The sequence below is a fragment of the Orbicella franksi genome, chromosome 5, assembly GCF_964199315.1.
Source record: "Orbicella franksi chromosome 5, jaOrbFran1.1, whole genome shotgun sequence".
In the NCBI taxonomy this organism is placed as follows: Eukaryota; Metazoa; Cnidaria; class Anthozoa; order Scleractinia; family Merulinidae; genus Orbicella; species Orbicella franksi.
In genome coordinates, this window is record NC_138149.1 from 5,965,680 (window position 1) to 5,988,384 (window position 22,705).

Sequence of the window (22,705 nt, forward strand, 5' to 3'; positions counted from 1 at the left end):
CAATACCGCTAGCCATGATAACCATGAGAAAATCAACTCATGGGTTTCCTTTCCTTTCCTTTCCTTTCGGAGCTCCGCTATTTATAATTACACATAAAACTTGCATGACATGAAATTGTACTTTACATGTAAAGTACAGTACGTGGACGACGTGTTTACACAAATTCAGTCAATTCAGGACAATTTTTTCCCCACAAACTCTGCCTGACGCACACATTTTCCACTGGAAATCTGGAAACAAAAAAAATTGTTTTTCTTTGCCACACACTTCACGTGGCTGTCACGCCTGTGTCACGCGAGGTGTCTGCCACATGGCACACGCATGCAAATGAGGTAGCATATGTCCGCGCATTCTTTTCGACTTGCCAGCGATGCATTGAGCAGGACACCGCAACAAATCTCTGGCTTTGTCAGCGATTTTTCACATTCCGTCCTTCCATACGCGTAAAACGTCCTCTTCTCTGTTAACCCTCGTTGATTAAGCAAGATGTCGGCGAAGGCAATCTACGAAACCGATGGAAAGTCGCTACTTGCAAAGTGTTTTCAAAACACTTGCTACGTAAAAAATAAATTTGCTGTAGTTGTACATGACACAAACTGGGACGCAATTGTACAGGAAAATCCATGGATTGCAAGCGAGGTAAGCTACTTTTGTACATAATTTAATGGCTTTAAGTTTCATCTTCTAGGCAAAAATTTTCTGTTAATTGAAGTCTGGACTTTCTAGCTGTACACGTTACTTGTTTTGTCCCGACAAATCAAGTTTCATAATAAAACGTACGCTTTTTAGCGAATTTGAGCTTATTTCAGAATCGTGGAAAATTTATGTCGACGGCGATCCGATCGTTGTGTTTTAAATTGTACAAATCTTCCGATCCGATCCTTATAATTTTGAGAGGACATGTTTTTGATTGACAAGCTTATGAAATGAACATGGTGGCATGACAGAAATGTAAAGGTCATTCAAGGTTACAAAAGCTGATTACGATGTGAACAGGATTAGAGTGAGCCTGCATGGCGAGCATTATATCTGCTATGTTCTTTTCATAAAGAAAAACTATATAGCCTTTCTGAAATACTTTTCAGAAAGTGTAATGTACATTTTAATGTACACTACAACTGAAATGTAAGTTGATCATGCTCACCCTAATATTGCACCCACCCACAGGTCCGTCTAGACCAAACAAATTTATTGCATAATTTTTAGTACCACCAAGGAAGATAGATATTTGCTGATACTACTTGTTATATTGTCCTTCCATGGGAGATCCACCATTTTTGTTACCTAGATGTTGTGATATGCAGCATTTCTATTGAAGATTTTGATATCAGGATAATTCATGTTTTGGACACTATCAGATTTTTCATCAGGTTTCAATTGAGACATCCATCGTCTGGAATTGTACAGACATAATGTACTGATGTTTCTTGGACAATGTTTAGCAATCATCAGGGAGCTGGTAGGGGGAGGGGGGGGGGCTGGTACGTAGTAACTCAAATAACTTGGATGCTGTTAAATTTCTGACGACTATTTGTCTGAAAATAAGCCTGTTCAAAAATTTTACACCATTCAAAATTTTTGACTATGTTTGAAAACTTTATAAGATCTTATATCTCTCATTTAAGTTAAGAGTTTGGAACTGTGGATGAAATGTGCTCAGTGACCAAAGTAACACAGGCCTTTGTGTTGGTCACTGACATGTACAAACAATTGACATGACATATCAATTATTGATATGTCTTATGTCTTATATATTATATTGATTGATATGTCAATCAGTGGTATACATGTTTTTCATGTAAATTTGTGTTTTTCAGACCACATCACAAGACCTTTCAAGCAAATTTATTTAGCAAACATGATCAAATGCAGTCCATTGGGTTGTGTTCGGTTGTCGAATAATCAGACACAATCTAATGGATTGAGTTTGATTGTGTTCATTTTTTTTCTATTGAGTTTTATTGGTTCAGAAATTAAACTCGCACAAATTTTGTTGCTCAATTTTGTTGGATTGCCAAACTCAATCAAACTGTTGGGTTATAATAATAATAATAATAATAATAATAATAATAATAATGATGATGATAATAATAATAATAATAACAATCTTTAAAGAAGAAGTGCCAGTCACGTAAATACGTGGTTTTCAGGGAGGTCCTCTATAAAAATAAAAAGTATTAAAATCTAAAATAAGAAATACAAATATCACAGATCTAAAATATAAAATATACAATAATTAAAACTACTAAAACTACCAAAAGTACCTACTGGGTTCAATTGAGTTTGATTTCTGAACATCCAATTATTGACTACGCCATGTACACTTTAGTGAAGTACTTTACTAGCTGTAATACATTTTTAAAGATATAGCTAACACAAACTAGTAGCTAATTGATAAAGAAAAAAGACAGTGAAAAAATCTCTTGAGTTGACTGGAATCAACTAAACCATTTATGTGGAATTTGAGAAGTGTAATCACTTAATTTTCTTTATTATCAATTTTCAGAAACTTGTTGTGAAGCCAGATCAGCTTATAAAGCGACGAGGCAAGCTTGGCTTGATTAAAGTTAACGTCAATTTACAAGAAGCTAAAAAATGGATTGATGAGAGAATGGGCAAAGATATTCAGGTCAGTCTTTGTTATACGGTACAAATCCTTGGAAAATCTCCTGTTGCTGATTGTGATATTTTTCCTTGTGATCACCTCCACTTTATACAAGTATCCCCGCTGGCAATATATGACAAACCGTTGGAAAATCTCCTGTTACTAATAGAGACATTTTTCATTGTGGTCCTCTCCACTTTACGAATACATGTATCTCCCTAAGGAGTGACCAAGATCAAATTTCTGCCTAAAAATCAAACCTTGTCATGTAGGCAAGTGATAATAGTAAAGAAGATCATAAAAAAACATAGACTGTGATGTCTCGATGTGCAACTAAATTGCTACAACTAATGCTGGAAAAAACATTGAAACAAAAAGTTAAAAAAACAAGATTTTTTTAAATGGAATCCCAAGTTTTTGAGCAGCCAAGGGGAATATAAATTGGTTTGAAAAATCGAAGGTAAAATTAAAATTTTTGCAGGCTTTTTTTTTACCTAGGAGGCAAAAAATATTATTTCAAATAGTTAAGAGGCTCAAAAACATTCAGGGTTTGAATGAATTGAGATTCCAGTGTGCTTATCAGTCAACAGTTTGATCACTTTTAAAGCCTGAGATGTTAATCCTTGTCAGCTGCCACTAATGCAAAACTGTCTTTGTAAGATTGCCTTAATCAGATTAGCTTGTATGTAATGTTATTTTGATTGACAGGTTGGGGCTGCAAGCGGACCACTAAAAAGATTCATCATTGAGCCATTTGTTCCACACAAACAGGTACACTATAGACAGATTTGTAGATTAGTATTGAGAAGGGATTTGAATGGTTATGAAGAAGCATTTTGGTTACAAGATCTCACACTATCGATGTTGTAAAACCAGTTTATATTATTTTGATGGGATGTATAGAAGATATTTTCCTCACTACTTTATTAGAAACTATCTTATACAATCTGACATGCTTTATTCCAGAAGAAAGGTGTACAGAGTTTTCATTCAACACACTTCTGTGTATCACCAAACCTAATTTATTCTTGAATGGTGAATGGTAACTCAATTTATACCCAATGCATGTGCTAATTAAAGCTGTCACAGAATGACAGAGACAATAAATCGGTCCAAGGGAGGTGGGTTATGTGTAAATATAAACGGGAACGTCTATGTGGCGGTAGATTGTTTGTAACCTTTTGGTAACCCATTGGCTGACAGTTGACCGACAGTCAGTTTTGGGAGCTCTTCTTCACAAATACCCCTTAAACTGCTGTCACAAAAAAAGACAAAGTCTAAATATTAAATATTTAAATACTAATATTGATAATGTTATTAAATGTTTAAGTGAAATACACTGTAATCACCAAAGGAACTTTAACCCTTTATTAGGGAATGCAGTCTCTTAATGTGTGAAAATAATCTTTTGGCTAATGTTCTCCCATTTTCTTTCTTAGAGCTTAATATGTTAGTTCTCTGCCAGTTGGCACTTCATCATGAAGAACAGACTTGTACGATGTCATCATTTGACTACAACTCACAGAATTAATTGTGATTTTTCCTTAAGTTTATTATAATTTCAATTTTAAGTGGCAGTGATGTGTTTACTAACTGCTGACCTAATGAATCGATCACACATTGAAAACTTGAAGTGTTTGGGAGCTGTACAAGTCAAATGACCCCATTGTGCTGATTGCCTTTTGAACTTTGGGGTATTCTATACTAATCAACTGTCATTATAACATGATGACAATGAATCCCTTTTTGTCTTCTTTTAGAATGAAGAATTTTATGTGTGCATCTACGCACAGCGTGACTGTGACACAATCTTATTTCACCATGAGGGTGGGGTTGAAATTGGCGATGTGGACAGCAAGGTAAAGTATTTTAAAATGTTTTGTGCTGTACAAGCAATGCCATTCTGTATATAAATCAAGTTTAAATAATTAAGATATGTTTGGCATCTTAATGTAATATATCAAACACAAAATACTGTGTTTGACCATATTTCCAAACACTGAGAAGAGAGTTGAAAATATAATGTTCATGTAACTGAATATTTTTGACAAACTTCAAGCTAAAAGCTAAGGAGAAAAAGAGAGATAAAGTATTAAAAATCCAATCCTAATTAAGATCAGAAATCCATACACCTCCACGGTCATGATTTCCTTTGTCTAAACTTGTTCAATTACGAAATGAGTTTGAGAAGTTGGTTTCAAAAACTTTGATCAATGGTGCAAAAACTGCATACATGTATATTTACTTTCCAAAACGGTTCTTTGGCTTGAAGCTCTTTTGAATTATGCACTTCCCAATTTTTGTGTTTTTTTTTCTTTTTTTTTTTTTTGAAAAAAAGTTTTGCTTTGATGTGATTAATTTGGGTTTAGGCATGAATTTTTGGAAAACCTATATTAAATCATAAGAATCAGACAAACATACCAGTAAGTGTCTAAACTTTATAATGTTGCCATGTTTCACTGTCAGGTGATTATTAGTCAAGGTACAATAATAATATTATTCACTTTAGTTACCATAGTAAGAGCAACATTGTACATTAAAGTGCTATCAACTTATACATGCAAAAATTATACGTTGCATAATTTTTTTTAAATTAATGAATGTCAATATTTGTTTTTTTTTTTTGTAGGCTGTTAAACTTGAGGTTGGCCTTCAAGACAAAGTCACAGTTGAATTGGTTGAGAAAAAGCTCATGCTAAATGTTCCACAACAAAAGAAAAAGTATGGGAAAGTTCTTGACAATAACAGCACTCTAACTAATTGTTATGTCATGGAGGGCATTTGCTTTTTTCGGCTCTTGTTTCATGCACCGGCACGTGAAACAAGAGCCGAAAAAACTGGATGCTCTTGCAGGCTATAAATTAGCTGCTTATTCGAAATTGTATTGCTATCATTATGAGAAGGTTTTATGTAAGATTTATCCCAATCAGGTGTTAACTATCTGCTATAAGTAGCACATCCAATATCTAATTTATGTAGTCTTTGTTATTTCTTTCCATTTGATCATGATGGTGATGCAATTTTTTTGTTCACAGATTACTTGCTACCTTTATCCATGACTTGTTTCAACTTTACACCAACCTGTACTTTACTTACCTTGAAATAAATCCTCTAGGTATGTTAAGTATGTTTTTTTAAAAAATAATTAATTAATATTTTAAAAAAAACATTTAGCTATAAAAAAACTTCTAAATGCTTTACATCAAGAAACTCAAGCCTACTTTGAATACCCAGATGGACTCAATACATGCAAAACTTTTTGTTTTTAAACTAGTAGCATTTTCTTTGTTACTACTTCTATACTAGTCTAACAACCATTGTTCTTATAAGTATTTTAAGATTTGTAATTTCTTATCTTTTTGACTTGATAATGATGTTGTGAAAACATTGAAATGTTGTCTAGCTTTTGAGCTTTTTTACCTTTTTGTAATGTTTCTAAAAAATATCCTATCTTAGATCTATTTTTATAGCTAATTAATATTTCTACAGAAAAAAATGTGCCTTCCAGCTGTCTCAAAGCTGTGCTTCAGCATTGTGAGAATCCAGCCAAACATTTTTGTAGATGTGAATAAGTGTTTCTAGCAGAAATAGGAAACTAGTACCTTGCATGTGTCTGAAAGTTTGGAAGAAGTTGAAAGTGATACACACTTGCTACTAGATATGATTGTGTTCTAACCCCCTGGGGTCTCTAAGGCACTAAGTCATGCAAGTCAAGTTCTAGTTTGTGACATCAATGTTCTTTTTCAGTGGTTGTTGGTGAGTCAGTTCATGTTCTTGATCTTGCCGCCAAGTTGGACCAGACTGCAGAGTTCATGTGTAAAACAAAATGGGGAGATATTGACTTTCCTCCTCCATTTGGAAGAGAGGCATATCCAGAGGTAAGAACATTGGAATTGTCCCCAGTCTCCTCCCTCAAAAGATAAATCTGGAGCACTTGGGCGCAAAGAAAACCAATTTCAAGCTGCCTGTTAAGAAACCGTAACCTATGATGTATAAGAAGCCAGAATGTTTTTCCCATGCACTTATAGTAGTTCCTAAACTTTCTTGCTTGCTTGATTAATCAATGAAAAATGAAATCAGTGCTAAACATAATTTAATATCTTACGGCTAAGTATTTCAATCTGTAATTGAAATTTCCTCAAAAAACCCTCCCCAAAAAAATTTCACTTGCCTTTCAGGCATATAGCCATGCAAGGACAGATTCCACTTGTCCAATTATTGGAAAGTCCACTAGTCCTGGACTATTGGTCTCAAGACATTAAAGTTTTGCATGCTGTGTGGAACAAAACAAATTGGCAAAAAGGAAGTCAATTACCCTCTACAATATATTCTAGATGTTTTATTTCAGACATGTACATGTACGTTATACAGGAAAATTGCTTTGGCCCAGCTTTCACTTCCATCGCAGCCATGATTTTTTTTTTTTAAGACTGCAACTCACCACTTGAGAGGAATGTACCTTGTTATTTAAGTATTGAAGTATAACAACTCAACCTACCTTATCAAAAAGTATGAGAAGTCATTTATGTCAATAAAACTGGCGAAAAGTTTATTTGATGTTCCTCTTTGATTTGGTTATAATCAGGAGGCATACATTGCTGAACTAGATGCTAAGAGCGGAGCTTCTCTTAAACTGACAATCCTGAACAGCAAAGGTCGGATATGGACCATGGTTGCTGGAGGAGGTGCATCTGTTGTGTACAGGTGGGTTTAGGTTTGGATGGAGTTGACAAAAAATGGCAGTGATCTAATCATCCATGCACTGGACTTGAGAGCAGCAGTGCTTGCTTATGAAAACAGGATCAAGCTGCTCGTAATCTAGGAGAGAGTGCCAGCTTCATAGTCAGTTCTAGACTGCTAGCATTCTCTGGAAATCCATGGGGAGGAAACAACTGAGGGTGCAAACATGACTTTGAGCGTGACATGTGAGGAGGGAGCAGTGATGCAGTGAGCCAAGAGTAGCATGGGCACCAGAAGATGTGACGCTTGCGCTACTTGCAACTTGTGGCATCACATATCACGCTTGCACGCTCATGACTGCTCACTTGTTTTGTGTTCTTCTTTGTGTTTTCAAGCAAAAGAAGTCTAATTCAGATCATCAAGGATAAATTAATTTCTCTCAGTTTTTTCAGCCCCTCTATTTGTCACTGAAATAGTAACAATACTCATTTTTACTTCAACTTAGTGACACTGTGTGTGACCTGGGTGGTGCTTCCGAACTAGCAAATTATGGCGAGTATTCTGGTGCTCCGTCAGAATCGCAGACGTATGAGTATGCCAAGACAATACTCAAACTTATGACTGAGGGTCCACCAAGACCTGATGGTAAGCCAGCTGTCAGTCTGTTTCTTTCTTTAGTATAACTAAGTAAATAGAGCTCCTACAGTTGGTACTAAACAATTGCTTTCGTGAACTACGTTTGCAACTTAAATGTACACTAAGCTATGTTCTATTTGTCTGTCAATAAAGTTTAGAATTTCTAAAGTTGTGTGGCATTGACGTGTCTCATGGGAAATAGCTCACCACAAGTCAGTAAGATAAAGTCTCGCAGTAGTGCGACGACTGAAATCCCACTGTAGTATAGTTGTTAAAACTATTTTCTTTCACAGGAAAAATTCTCATCATTGGTGGGGGTATTGCAAACTTCACCAATGTGTCAGCAACATTCAAGGTATGCATAAAACCTGTACAGTCTTTTAGGGAGACATGGTGATGTAATGGTTAGAGTACTGGACACTGGATGGTGTCATCCGTGTTCAAGCTCTGGCTGTGTTCACTGAGTTTTGTTCTTGGGGGACATACTCTCTGTCTCTTTCCACCCAAGTGCACAGCACATTGAATAAATGGGAACTGGGAACTTAAACCCCACGTTGAACAAACATACCACCTAGTCGGGGGATGGGTGTAGAAACATTTCTTGTCGCTTAATGCTACAGAAATTTTAATTCAAGGTTCCAGAGTCAGAGAATTTTTGGTGAAGTCCCAATAGTTTCACTGTAATGATTGATTGTCCGTGGGCATCTCATGGCACCTGGTATAGTAAATGCCTTATTACTAGTTATTATGTATTTCAGTTTCCTTCTCTTCATTTCCTCTGTCCGTCATTTTACAGGGCATAGTGAAAGCCCTTCAGGAATATCAGAAGAAGCTCTTGGAACACAAAGTACAGATATATGTACGGAGAGGAGGACCAAACTACCAAGAAGGTCTCCGAGTCATGAGGGAAGTAGGTATGAAGGGCAACTGATTGTATGTGTACATGAGTAATCTGACATGCTCTGTTGCTAAGTCAAGGTCATAACCACAATCATAATTGCATGAAATTTACAACATTGCTTCTTTCCACCCAGGGATTAGGGCAACCTGGCACAATGCCAGGTAGCAACTTGCAATGGATTGGCATTTCAAAACTCAAACCCGCAACAGGGCCATGGCCCTGAAGCAGTATCAGGGAAAAAAAACCTTTTTAATTAATGCATGGCCCCTTACAAAAACTTCAAATCAAAGAGTAAATTTGCCTGTTACTAGCAAAAGCCCTGCAGAGTTTCACAATGAGACTGATATGTTTATCAAGCTCTTCCACTATTTATAGTTTGTGTCTATGGCCATAACGTAGAAGACAAGCTGGCCTAAGGGTTAGCACACAGGTAAAAGATAAAGGAAAAGTCTGCATACGAGCCAAGTGGCCCACCAGGCTGGAGCCTATCCTGGTTTCTGTAGCATGAAGTGACTAGGTGTATTTCTACTCCCCCCTGGATGGGATGCTAGTCCATTTATTAATTAGTAATTAAGCTAATTTTACAGTTCAAATAAACCTTGTTGTTGTTGTCGTTGTTACCCCCAACATTAAGTTCGCCGGTACCCATTTACACAACTGGTTGGAGAGAGGCACTGTGAGAGTAAAGTGTCTTGTCCAAGAATACAACATAATGTCCCCAGCCAGGGCTCGAACCCGGACCGCTTGATTCGGAAACGAGCCCACTAACCATGAGGCCACCGTGCCTACCAGGACTCTGGACACAGGACTCTGGATCAACCAGTCTGGTTTTTCGACATGGTCAGGGTCACTGTGTTGTTCTTGGGCAAGACACTTAACTCTCACAGTACCTCTCCCCACGCAATACTCCTAGTTGCTCAATGTATGGATACTGCAATAAGTTCTGGTGGTATGGACCTCTTGATCCGACACGTACTTTTTATGCCCCTATCAATGATAGCCATGACATAACTTTGACGCATGGGAGGTGTCGACCGCAAGCATTTCCTGTTTACTTTCCACGTGACTGTCTTAACAGGTGACAGTTTAGGACTCCCTATGCACGTATTTGGAACAGAGACTCACATGACAGCTATTGTCGGCATGGCTCTGGGAAAGAGAGAGATTCCCAAAGAAGTTGGCTTCGACTCAAATGCAGCAGCAAACATGTTCTTTACAGCTCAGAACAAAGTACGAACTTGCACTCTTTGTTGTACCTTTCTTGTTTGTTTTTTTTTTTATTAATTTCCTCATGATTAACTTTTGCCACTACTGTAGGTTTGCTGTCCACGGAAACTTCTCAATCTATCAAAAATTCAACAACTGCACAAGCATTGTTTTCAGCTTGTGGTTCAGTTGGTTTCCTAAAAGACCCTATTTTACTTAACACTCTTTTACATTTATTTTTCTTGTGCAGGGTTCTGCAAGTGTAGGTAGTAAACACACAGTGTACATGTCAGATGGCGCTGAGAAAACACCCGATGAAAAACCCTCACCAGAAGAAAGCCGCAAGGCTGCAGCAGGGAAGAAAGCGGCTTTATTCACCTGCGAGACCAGAACGATTATCTGGGGTCTGCAAGCCAGAGCTGTTCAGGTATGCGTGAAAATACGTATATTAGCAATGTCTGTATCTGCTTGAATGCGTGTTGTTAAAATTATTAAGCTTGGGCCTTTTAGAACGTAAACCCGTGCAGTTCTGTCATGGTTAGTAAGTTTTATTTTAGTGTTTAATTTTTAGTTTGAGAGCTTGACAGTAAGGCTTACATAGCTAGAGTTGTTAGGAAAACCTCACAAAGCTTATGAAGTAATCGTTACGTGGTCGGAAACTACTTCATCTTTGTTACTCACTTCGGGTCATTTTCGGAAGTGTTACTGGTCAAACTTTATCTTCGGATAATGTCGGGTAATTTTCGGAATTACACGATGGTGTCTCGATGCTGTTAGGATATTCTTTTAACGAACCTAACACCACTTCATTTAATTGCAGGGCATGTTAGATTTTGATTATGTTTGTGAGAGAAAGAGACCATCAGTAGCCGCTATGGTCTACCCCTTCAGGTGAGAAAATTTGTGGTGTTTTACTTGTGTGCCAATAAAATATGATTTTTATCCATATTTCCGAGAGCGGCCTCTCAAAAACCGAAAGTAACCGCTTAGGCAAATACACTGCGATACCAAAGAGGCTTCAGAGGCAAAATTTTGCAATAAAGCAATAAAAGCTTTGAACCAAAAAGTTGTGCCACCAGCAAAGTGCGGGAAATCAGGTTTTTTTTTTTTTTTTTTTTTTTTTTGCAATTAACGCGGGAAAATGTATGCCTGTTCGCTTGCGGGAAATTTTGCGCGGACAAAGTGTATGGGAAAGCGCGTATGCAGGATACACGTGTTAAACATGTGGAAAACATGCGGGAAATCGCGTAACCACGTGTCAAGGGCGGGAAATATATAGTTAATGGTAAGCCAGTTCATCACGATTGGTTTGGGATATTAACCTGATTTGCTGAGTAAATATATATAAACTATGGTTAGAGCTCGAGTGTAAACGGTTCGTTTTTTACCCGCCCATGCAAGACAAATAGAAAGCATTTGAATTGCTTGTAGAGAACGTTTACGAGTACCTTAATTCAGGAGGAATTTTAAAAAACTTTCTTGCTGGTTGTGTTGCAGTGGAAATCACCGTCAAAAATTTTACTATGGACACAAAGAAATCATGATTCCAGGTTTGTTGGAATTTGAATCAAACTGACCCAAAACTACAGTCATTTGCTAAGGAATCTAAGCCCCCCTTTATGTTGTTTCGCAAGTATTGAACGCTCTGACGGTTTCTTTTTGCAGTGTACAAAGACATGTCCGAAGCCATGAACAAACATCCAGATGCCGATGTTATGATCAACTTTGCCTCGCTGCGCTCGGCTTATGATGCAACTCTTGAAGCCATGCAGTTTCCACAAGTACGCCTTACCAGCACTTAATTTCAGTGTTGTTTAAAAAAAAAAAAAAGATTTTTAGAGACTTTTTAAGTCTGTTGTTGCCATTTGCAGATTCGCACGATCGCCATCATTGCTGAAGGAATTCCTGAAGCAAAGACCAGGCAACTGAACCGAAAAGCTAAAGAATTGGGAATAACTATTATTGGCCCCGCAACGGTAAGTACACATGAAACACATGCCTATTTCTTTCCTAAACCTTCGCAAAACTTATTTGTAGAGCGGTTGGCGCCAAAAACATATCTTAATAACATAACACGTGGAGAAAAAGTGTTGCTACACGTGTTGTCTGTGAGTGTTCTGATATTTGTGTCATAATTCACGTATTTGTCGATTGCAGGTTGGAGGTATCAAGCCTGGCTGTTTTAAAATCGGTAATACTGGCGGCATGTTGGACAACATTTTGGCATCAAAACTTTATCGACCAGGAAGGTGAGCAAATGTTAAGACAAGACGAAATAGCGATGTACATGAAATCGTCTGAGGGCTAGAAACCTGCATATCGATCGAGCGTGGACAACATAAAAACTGAACGGATGGTCGATTCAAACCCATGACCTCCATTTCATGTGAAGATCTCGTAAAACTAGTTTTGGAATGTGAAAGCTTTTAAAGCCGCGGTCAAACGGACTCGCAAGTAGACGCAAGTTGAAACCTCGGGGCTACTTGCGACTCCGTTTGACCAGGACTTGCGTGCACTTGCGTTGACTTGCGATGACTGGCGCGCACTTTGGTCGAAATCAAATTTGCACGCAAGTCGACGCAAGTTTTTTTCCGTTTGGCTACCCAACCCAAGTCAACGCAAGCTGAGTGATGCCTATTCGTTGTTATAGCAATCTTTCAGTCAATGAAATACAGCATATTTCTGCCTTGAAATGTGCTATGCGACATGCGTTTACTTGCGAGTCCGTTTGGCCACCCAACTTAAGTCTTCTCTACGCAAGTTCAACTTGCGACTACATGTGACTCCTTGCGAGTCCATTTTGCCAGGGTTAACGCCAAGCGTCGTTTTGAACCGCAGAAAATATTTAAGTGGAACTTGAAAATTACCACACTGTTAAACGTTAGCCTGAGGTGTTGAACTGGACCTTCCGGTTATGAAATAAAGAAATTCTTGTTTTGCTTCGCAGCGTTGCTTACGTGTCTCGATCCGGCGGCATGTCCAATGAACTCAACAACATCATCTCGCGGACCACAAATGGTGTGTACGAGGGCGTGGCCATTGGCGGTGACAGGTATCCGGGTACAACGTTCATGGATCACGTGATGAGATATCAAGAAAACCCGGATGTCAAAATGATCGTGGTTCTTGGAGAGGTACATTTTCTGTTCGCGTTAGAATGAAGAGTTGCGACCATAAAAATTCACTCGACTCAACTCTGATGTTCTTTTGATACCAGGTTGGTGGTACTGAGGAATACAAGATTTGCGAGGCCATAAAGAGTGGCGAGGTTACCAAGCCTGTCGTTGTGTGGTGTATCGGGACATGCGCAGGAATGTTCACGTCGGAGGTGGGTAGACTGGGTTCTATTCCTGCGTTAACTCGTACCCAGTCGTCTTGTGTTATTTTCTGATGAGAATTTTCAGAGGTAATGTAAAAAGAAATTTGTCGCAAATAGTCGGTGAATGTTGCCTCCTCTCTATTCTCTTCGTTCCTCAGGTGCAGTTCGGTCACGCTGGAGCGAGTGCTCATGGTGAAAACGAAACAGCAGTCGCCAAGAACAACGTAAGTTTTTTTTTTTTAATGAATTCACTAACTAAACGTAAAATATTGCAGGAGAGTTCTTATGAAATGCTCTTTAATTTGACAAAATCCACAGGAACTTGGTAAATTGTTAGGTAACTTATCAGATTGCTTGGCAGTCTAGAGTGAGTCGTGTGTAATAGACTAACGTGACAAAATGGTGAGCAAGCACAATGCGTTGGGCGAGCCTTCACAGCTAATGGGGTGGGGTGGGGGAATCTTGATACTTTGTGTGCTGCCTGCCCGGTAATGGGGCTTGCCCCTAGCTGGTAATTCATTGGCCAGTTTTGATATTTCAAACTCCAAGGCTTAGGGAAATAAAACAATAGATATAAATTATTCTTCCTTCAAACTCGACACGATTTCTCTTGTTCTATTCCAATGGTTAGAATTTTAATATATCGAAACTGGCCTATTGTCTGCGATTACCCAAGTTAGTTGATGGGAGCCAGGGTTCCAGTAGCCCTTTGAATGCCGGGTATTTTCCGTAGACACTAACTCACTTTACTGTAATTCACCCACAGGCTCTGAAAGAGGCAGGTGCTTATGTACCAGACAGTTTTGATTCTCTGTTTGATATGATCAAGTAAGTCACGTCTTATTTGTGTTCTCCACGCCATTGATAACAGCTGATTATAAATTCCTTTTGATGGCTTAAAAAGTTGCAAACTGTGTTTACTTAGAAATGTGAGTACCTCTTACAGTAAGGGCACTCGAAACACGAACACTTGACATTTTATTTACATGTTTTCTTTTGGCCGCTATAGAAAAAAGGTTGTTCGCGCAATGTAAAAGATAAGCGTTTTACAGTGTAAAAACGCTAAATACTCTTGTTAACAGAGTATGTGAACTGGTTAGCGTCTCTTGTGGTAGCCAGAGAAAGCGTAGCAGCTCTCGCAAGCTCGTAATTTTTTTGCTTGTTAGGAACTGTTATTGTTTTGGGGCTAGGGACATTGTTTCTGTTGTTTGTTCTATTGTCCTCTCAAGGGTATCAAGCCATTCTTGTGAGACCTTACGAGAACTGCTACCCGACCCTGAAAACACGCTGTAACTTTCCTTTTTACTTTGTTTGTTTAGGGAAGTTTATGAAGTTTTAGTGAGAGATGGGACGATTGTTCCCAAACCAGAGAAGAATCCACCCACAGTTCCTATGGATTACTCTTGGGCGCAGGTGAGTAGAAAATGAAAACAGGCAGGTTTGATTAAGAATGTTAATTTTTTTTAATGACTGAGCGTCACTGGAAGATGAAGATCTAGTATACGCCCAGTTTTAAATTCAGAGAGAATGCAAAAGTGCTGGAAGGAGGAGGGGTTCCCTTCCATGAAAGGGTAGCAGTAGCAGTACTCCCAATGGGCTTAAGCTACTGAAGTGCAGCCTACAAGGCTACTTAACTTTGTACGCGTTACTCACTTTGGACACGTGCAATTCACCCCTTTCTTGCGTGAAGAACACTTTGCATACATTTATGCTTTTACATACATGTATTAAATTCTACTCGTTCTAATTTTGCAGGAACTTGGTTTGATCCGCAAACCGTCTTCGTTCATGTCGAGTATCTGTGATGAGAGAGGAGCAGAACTCTTGTACGCTGGCATGCCCATTACGGAGGTGTTCAAGGTACGGACGTTTTAAAATTTTCTTTAATGCAGAAATCATCACACGAGAGGCAATAGATGTCAGACACTCTAAATGGTTTTAAAATCATCAAATGTATCTCCTGTAAGAGAGACTAGGATTGGACTTTTGTACCAACCAGAAATCACACAACCGACCCACCTACCCAAAGCTACCGAAACAACTATCTCTCGCAATCTAGTCTCCAGGATTCGTGCGTTTTCGGTCAGCGCTGACCGCACGCTTGTCGCTCCGGTTCGAAATCAAAAACCGGTACCAGAAAATCCTCTAGCTGGTTTGATTGTGCCCATGCGTTCAAGTTCTAAAACGTTTCCTTAACATGCGTAGAGAGGGTAACCGCTGCAAGTAATGGTGGCTCATGCTTATCTTCCAATTTCGCCAAGTCTTGATTTTTTTATTGCTAACCATGTGTATCGCGGCCTCTGGCAACGAGATTGCCAGCTGTCGCAGGTGAAGGCATGCTAAGCCAAAGTGGCTCTGTACGTCAAGACGGTAAAAAGGTGTTAGGTGCAATTTATGACAATTGTTGCCTTGACTCATATCTTGCAGGAGGACATCGGCGTTGGAGGAGTTTTGGGTCTTTTATGGTTCCAAAGAAAGTACGTTTGCTCAATTCGTATTTACGTTGTAACCTCATCTATTTACTTTTACTTACCTAACATGAAGAAATATAGGGCAGAGGCGTTCTGACTCGATTATCGTTTGTCTCGTCACCAGATTACCCCCCTACGCAAGTGAATTTATTGAGATGTGCCTCATGATAACTGCTGATCACGGACCAGGTTAGTGTCACGCAGTAGACGTAATTCTTATAGCACACTACGAGTGTCATGCAACGAAGGACAACTCTCAAATTACCGTGTGTAGTCGCGTTTTTTTCTCGAAGTGATTATGACCTAGCTTATGATTTTGTTTTCCTGGTAATTACCGGATTTGTTCAGAGAAAGAGGTAAGGAAATTATTTTCGCTTTTGTAACGCAAGTTTTTCTTCTTATGTCACGCACAGCCGTTTCAGGTGCACATAACACAATCGTGACAGCTAGAGCTGGCAAGGACCTGATATCTTCCCTGGTGTCTGGTCTCCTTACAATCGTAAGTATTTCAAAGTAAACGATTAAACCTTACCCGTAATCCGAACACCTTAAATGTTGTAGCACTGGCATCTTTTAGGGTACTCTCGACGAGTCTGGCTGTTACATAATCACTGCGATTCTTAAACGCGCCATTGAGATATTTTTGATCATTATTTTTATACTTCTAAACGTGTAGTGGTCAATTTCAATTTCTTATTGGTCAGTAGGACCTGGAAACTCTTTGGGTATTGTTTTCAAGGAGCTTAATGTAACATATATAGCACCCCCTCTCCTACCCTAAGCCTTGAAAATGTTGGTATCTGCGCACTTTAATCGTGATTAAAACCAAACAAGGGTGGTGCGATTGTCTTCCTTTGCCAGCTGTTTGAGTTCCACTTCTTAAATGTGAAATGATGATTCTGCAAGTGTATATCGTCTTGCAGAATTTGCCTGTTTAACCTTATCCAGCACGCGAGCTGTACAAGATTTCCGTTAATCACCATAAGGTACTCCAGTAAAGCCTGGTTCACACTATTGACATAACGACATAAACATAACGACCTAAGAAGGACGTTGTGTCGTTATCTTGGTAGTGTGAACAACCTGACATAGTTACATAAAAGCAACATAACAACATGAATATAACGACGTAAGGAAAAAAAATACTGATCTTTTCCTTATGCTTTTATGTCGATAAAGCTACTATTTCGTTATTTCGTTAATGTCGTTACTGATGTCACTAGTGTGATCTATGCCTAAGCCGGTTATGGACGTTTGTGTTTTCAGGGCGATAGATTCGGCGGAGCATTAGACGCAGCTGCTCGGCTGTTTTCTCACGGCGTGGACAGTGGACAGGCGCCCATGGAATTCGTGAATGACATGAGAAAGAAAGGACAGCTCATCATGGGCATTGGACATCGGGTGAAGTCTGTAAGTACTCTGCGAGCAGTTTCCCCGATGTTGATCTCGGGTGGAGATATTTTGGGAAATAAAAGGTCCAGGAAAACCTGTCTTTTCTTGCGTGTACAATTCGCTATCATGTCGTATCGCTCTCTCTATTTATAACGCCTTGCAATGTTGCTTTTAATGGGCGAAGAACGAATGAAAGTTTCGAAATGGGGATGTTTGTCCCATTGTCTCTTAGCTTCGATTGCACAATCAATCTTCAGATTGGTTTTTCAATCTGGGATGAGTTGCTAGAGATCAGGAAAAGTCACTGGCGGGGTTCAGTTGTTTTTCCAGGTCACGGAATTTTGTTAATTGAAGGTTGTTACACGTTTTCTATTTTCCTATGATGACCGTCTTATTATAGTGGATGAAAATTGTTTTCTGTTCTGGGGGAAGTCAGGAAATAGAATTGTTATTTTTTCCGTGAGGCAGCAATGAGCCTGTTAAGTTATGGAGAAAAGCCCATTGCTGACAAATTCAGCAGACAGTCTAAAATTTCCGTCGTCTGTGTCGAGAATTAGAGCAGTATCGGAAGGTGTCAAAGAAACAGGAAGTTTAAGTAAGGATTTCTTTTTAATACAAACTTCTCAATGAGACGTTAATTTTATTCGATGTTCTTTGTGTTTTTTTTCTTCTTTCAGCTAAACAATCCCGACATGCGTGTGGTGATTTTGAAAGAATTTGTGAAGAAACATTTTCCCACCACCACTGTCATGGATTACGCCATAGAAGTCGAGAAGATCACCACGTCTAAGGTACGTTTACACTAGAGAAAGAGTTAAGATTCCTGTTGTCCGTAGAGAGTCCCACAGTTATACTGCTTATTTGAATCCTAGGGATACTGCTTCCCCCAGGGGTTGAACGCCCCTTCCGCCAATCCCACTTCTCCCTAGTCATGTCCAAGATCCTAGGTTTTTCTAGTCTCTATGTTCTCTGCTCAGATTCCCACTAGTTTTGTTTTCCCCGATTTTTGACTGGGTTCGCTGAGGCAAAGTTTTTCAGTGTACCCAGATATTTCTCCTTATTCTGTTCCCAAATTCTGGGTTCCTTCCATTCACAAGATAGGAAGAACTTTTGTCACTACGTTGAGTTGCTCTCAACGAAATAATTAAATTATCCGGTTTGAAAATTGAAAGCAGGGTACTTTGCTTACAGCTAACAGCTTAGGTTACTAACCGTGAAATTTAACCTTTGTTTAACAGAAGCCTAATCTTATCCTCAATGTCGACGGCTGTATTGGCGCCGCCTTTGTGGACTTACTTCGTCACTGTGGAGCTTTCACAAGGTATTTCTTTACTTTTCGTTTTTCTTGTCTTCTGACCTCCGAGCTACAGTAGCGCTGGGAAATAACTCAACCGGCTGTCCAGTATCAGCAAGCGGTTTTTTTAGAGAAAAACATAATGTTAATTTGGAAACAGAGCGAAGAGTTGAACACTTGTTAGATTTATTTTAGGGAAAGAAAAGTGAGGGTTTCAATTACATTTTTTATTTGTGGCATGCTGTGTTTGTGTCTCGTATCTGACGCCTTCATTTTCATGTTTCTTGCAGTTTCAACCGCAGACACTGAAACTACTAAGAATTTCACTTCTCTTTGTTGTCACAACGAAAAGTTGTCGTTGTCATTGTTGTAAGCATATTGAAAAACAGGAAGTTTCTACTTTCATGATCAGTGCTTTTCCACGTTTGTTGCAGTTTCATTCCCGGAAGTTCTTTTTGTTATTTTTGTAGTAGACTAAACGAAAAGTGGGCGTTTTCTTCATATTTAATACGAAACTGTTGTTGTACTGTTTCAGAGAGGAAGCTGACGAGTTTGTGGAGATTGGGGCACTGAACGGATTGTTTGTCTTGGGAAGATCGATTGGTTTCATCGGTAAGTCTGTTTTCCTGTTGCCTTCCAACGTTTCAGAAAACAAGTGCTTGTTCAGGCCCAGAAACACTGTTAGTCGCTGCTGGTACTAGCTATATTGATCACCTGGTCGGTTGTATTGCATCATGGTAGTCTGGTACCCAGACATTCCCTTCGGAGAAGATTGACAAAAACTGGGTACGAGGACTTGGGTTTGTATCCGACAGGTCCCTTTATTGAAATTCTCTGGATCTCGATATACTTTTCACACATACCTTAACTAACAGGAGAATCTTTGTTTACAATATTTGCCTCATTAGCTTAAGTGATACAGTTTCTGATGGAGCTACAAAAAGATTAGCTCTGAATATTGAAAGGACACAGCACGATTAACTGTCTCAAGGAATTTGAGCCCGATGTATTGAATACTTTTTGTGCGACGGAGGTTTAAAACATGAATTCAAAATTATACAAAGAATGTATGAGCTCATTTGCGCTTTTACCACTCAGAAAGTTTGCAGCTTTGTTTTTGAAAGCCAATTTCTCCTCGAATATTACACCCAAAGAGCCAAAAATGTCACCAATGACAAAGTTTCACAAGCCCTTTAGATGTTTATACTCAATTGATATTTAGCGTAATGCCTTCTATGCGCTAAGTCGTATGTTAATGAGGAAAAATGTAAACAATGACGTCAGCAAAGATTCGCCCATAACAAACGGCTCATGAGAATTTGAATGTTGACACAGGTTGCTAAAACACAGTTTTCAATTTTCTTAGGTCATTACTTAGATCAGAAGCGTTTAAAGATGGGCTTGTACAGACATCCATGGGATGATATCACCTACATTATGCCCGACCATCTAAACGACCTGCGCCCGGCCAGCTTTGAATAAGGCGTGACAGTCACGCAACACAGGCACTGGTGTAAGCGAATCGAAGGGTGTCACCAATTCCATCGGGAACCTCGGAGAGGAATATTTAAAGGAAATTGGAAATGATGCTGAGAGGAACTTTTTGAAAGAGGGAACGAATTTGAGTCAAGCTGTGATAGTGTGGGAATGAATCTCAGTTGCTTAAACTCTTTATTGCTGACAGGTTGTTCAAGAAGAAGACCGAGGTTATATTGCAGAAGAAAATATGTATCTGGTGCTGTAATGAAGTTGGCTCTGATTGAATGCTGTAATTTAAAATCCGTTAAAACTCGTTTGAGTAAAAGACACATGCAAAGCGAATTGAAATAAAATGTACTTGCAAGGTATGAGAGAGTGTGTCTGTTTAGAAACACTTTTGAATCAAAACCAGCACGTCGCTATTCATGCGAGTAACGAGTGTACTCTCTTCCCGCGCTGTAAAAACGGTAGAAACTTATCATTAACTTTTGGTCGAAAGTTTCTGGCCGCGTGGCCAAAGGTGAGCCCGAAAGATCAAAGTTAGATCGCTGACTAACTTACATCTTTTGGTCAAAGGTGACGACGTGTTTTCGGCGGGTAATGTTCCCCTTCGTACTTACAGTTGATCTTTATCTCCTTGTTTCTCTTTTGATTTCTGCGCATGCCCGAACAAAAATGTCGAAAACGCGGTGCTGATGGAGAGTAAGGCATGCTGTCGTGTTGCAAATGCCTTTTTGAGTAGACTGGAGCTAATTTGGCCCATAACCAGGCTGAAAATGTCCGAAAAATGCATATTTAGCAAAAAGCTCCAGGAGTCAAATGGGTTTAAGATAGCTGAGACGGCAATGAGAACGTCATCAAATACAAGGCTTGATGAGCAGAACAATGGCAACGCACGTGCGTTATAAATCTTTGTACCTTTCTTAGCCTACTGTGCACAACAACAACGTGAGATGACCAACTTGACGTATTTTGGAGAACGTGAACAGAGACGGCGAATTTTTCGTACTTCCTTTTGGAACTGAACGCTGTCATTATGCATTAAGTTTGAAAAAGTTCTGAGACGGATGGGTGCACTGAACAGATCTAGGCAGTTGCTTAAATTCGAGGACAAAATATAAATTCATGTTTCCTTGAGGTCGCCGCGGTCATTGCCTAAGCTCCCTAAATAGGCCGCTTAAACTAAGTAACGTCAGAAACATTGCGGTTTAGCCAAGTGGGAAACTTGTTCGGGAAGTAAATCTCTTAGTTTCCCTAACGCACGCTTTACTTGCAAACATATTTCCTGATCGGCTAAAACCGAGACATAACTTTTATCGACAAATGTTTTCCACTTTAGCACTTGAACGGAGCTCGCACAGCCCTTTAGTGAAGGCGCTCACTTGCTATAAAGCATTGACTAGACAGTGCATTTATATTTCAAGCCTAATCCCAGTTCTAAACTTGAATCAGAGTCGATTTTCCCGCGGGTCGTGTTCCCCTTCGCTCTTATAATTGAGCTTTATCTCCTTGTTTAAGATGTTTTTCAAGATCACTTAAAAATAGCACAATGAAGGGAAAAAACACGCTTGTGCGTCAAACTGGCTTTTTGATAGCATTCTTTTATAAATAGTCTATTGTCTTTCATGTCATTAGTGTTTTCACTGGCCCGTGCCATCACGGAAACACGCTGATTATTCAAGATGATTTAATATAACCGAGACAACAATGAGTATGTTGGCAAAGGAAGGAAGAGTGCTGAATTTAGTGAATTTGTAGGGTTTGTGTTAGTTTTCTCATCCTTGATCTCTCTCTGGGACATAATAGGAATATGGTCTCTCTATACCTTGGCCCAACGAAACGTGTGATTGATCTAAAAGAAGGAAATGGGGATGGTATAAGAGTATGGTAAGAAACTCCAACCAATAACCGGTTATCATTATCGACAGAATTTATCAAAGCTTTCCTGTTTGGCATGTTCCCATTTTCAGTCAAATATGTTGTGGTGTATGATATTTCCGGTTAGGAGAAGGGACGCAATTGAAGCAAGATTTACAAGGTTTTCTTTTTCTTTTTCTTTTAGAAACACGAATGAATCGGGATGTTTTGATCCTGGAAGAAATCCTTCGGGCATCGCGTAGCCCTCTCAGTTTTTTCTTATATTACATTAATTGTACAAGGGGCTTGTTTACAGGCAAGGTATAGCAGCACGACTCTATTCAATATACCGGAAAGTAAACATGGTGAACCCACCTTGACGTGGTAGAAAGATCACATGACGTACATCCACTCAGTTAAATAGTGGTTTTAGTCAGTATCGGGCGGCACAAAAGCCCGATGCTGACTCATCAAAATCCAGTCAAATCATTCGTCTGCTAATTTATGTGTCTTTTGATACAACGAAACGATTTATCGAACGCACTGAGCCCTCATTTCGTCGCTCAACGTGCATGGGAAAAAACAAATAGTTTGTCTTGATGAATTATTCATCTTCTGCCCTTCTTTTTACTGGCATGTGTAAACCTCTGGACACACAATTCGTCTAATGCCTGTCTATACACGCAGACGGGTTATCCGTCTCAGAGGTGGAAATACATTTCTCTACGTGTGTATGCATTATACTGTTTTCGCCATGTAAGATGTCCATGCTTTCCTTCGGCTCACGGAAACGTGCGTTAATTTTTTTTTTCGGCAATCATTCGTGTTGTCATTCGAAGTTCATCTCTTAGTTCGTCGTCCGAG

At 39.2% G+C, this 22,705-nt stretch overlaps 1 protein-coding gene across 1 annotated transcript; it reads left to right on the forward strand.

The window, feature by feature from the left end:
• Window positions 1-161: 161 nt before the first annotated feature.
• LOC145486470 (ATP-citrate synthase-like) lies at window positions 162-22,251 on the forward strand. Its single transcript, XM_081465145.1, has 32 exons — window positions 162-640; window positions 2,508-2,630; window positions 3,315-3,377; window positions 4,367-4,465; window positions 5,236-5,327; window positions 5,642-5,721; window positions 6,354-6,484; window positions 7,192-7,310; window positions 7,792-7,931; window positions 8,216-8,277; window positions 8,719-8,836; window positions 9,902-10,053; window positions 10,280-10,456; window positions 10,850-10,920; window positions 11,527-11,579; window positions 11,695-11,810; window positions 11,901-12,005; window positions 12,187-12,278; window positions 12,977-13,163; window positions 13,247-13,357; window positions 13,507-13,572; window positions 14,115-14,176; window positions 14,668-14,761; window positions 15,104-15,208; window positions 15,776-15,825; window positions 15,944-16,008; window positions 16,233-16,318; window positions 17,086-17,229; window positions 17,889-18,002; window positions 18,450-18,532; window positions 19,041-19,117; window positions 19,872-22,251. Exons 1-32 carry the CDS (start codon window positions 488-490, stop codon window positions 19,985-19,987), a joined length of 3,306 nt encoding a protein of 1,101 aa, XP_081321271.1. The 5' UTR covers window positions 162-487; the 3' UTR covers window positions 19,988-22,251.
• Window positions 22,252-22,705: the final 454 nt, after the last annotated feature.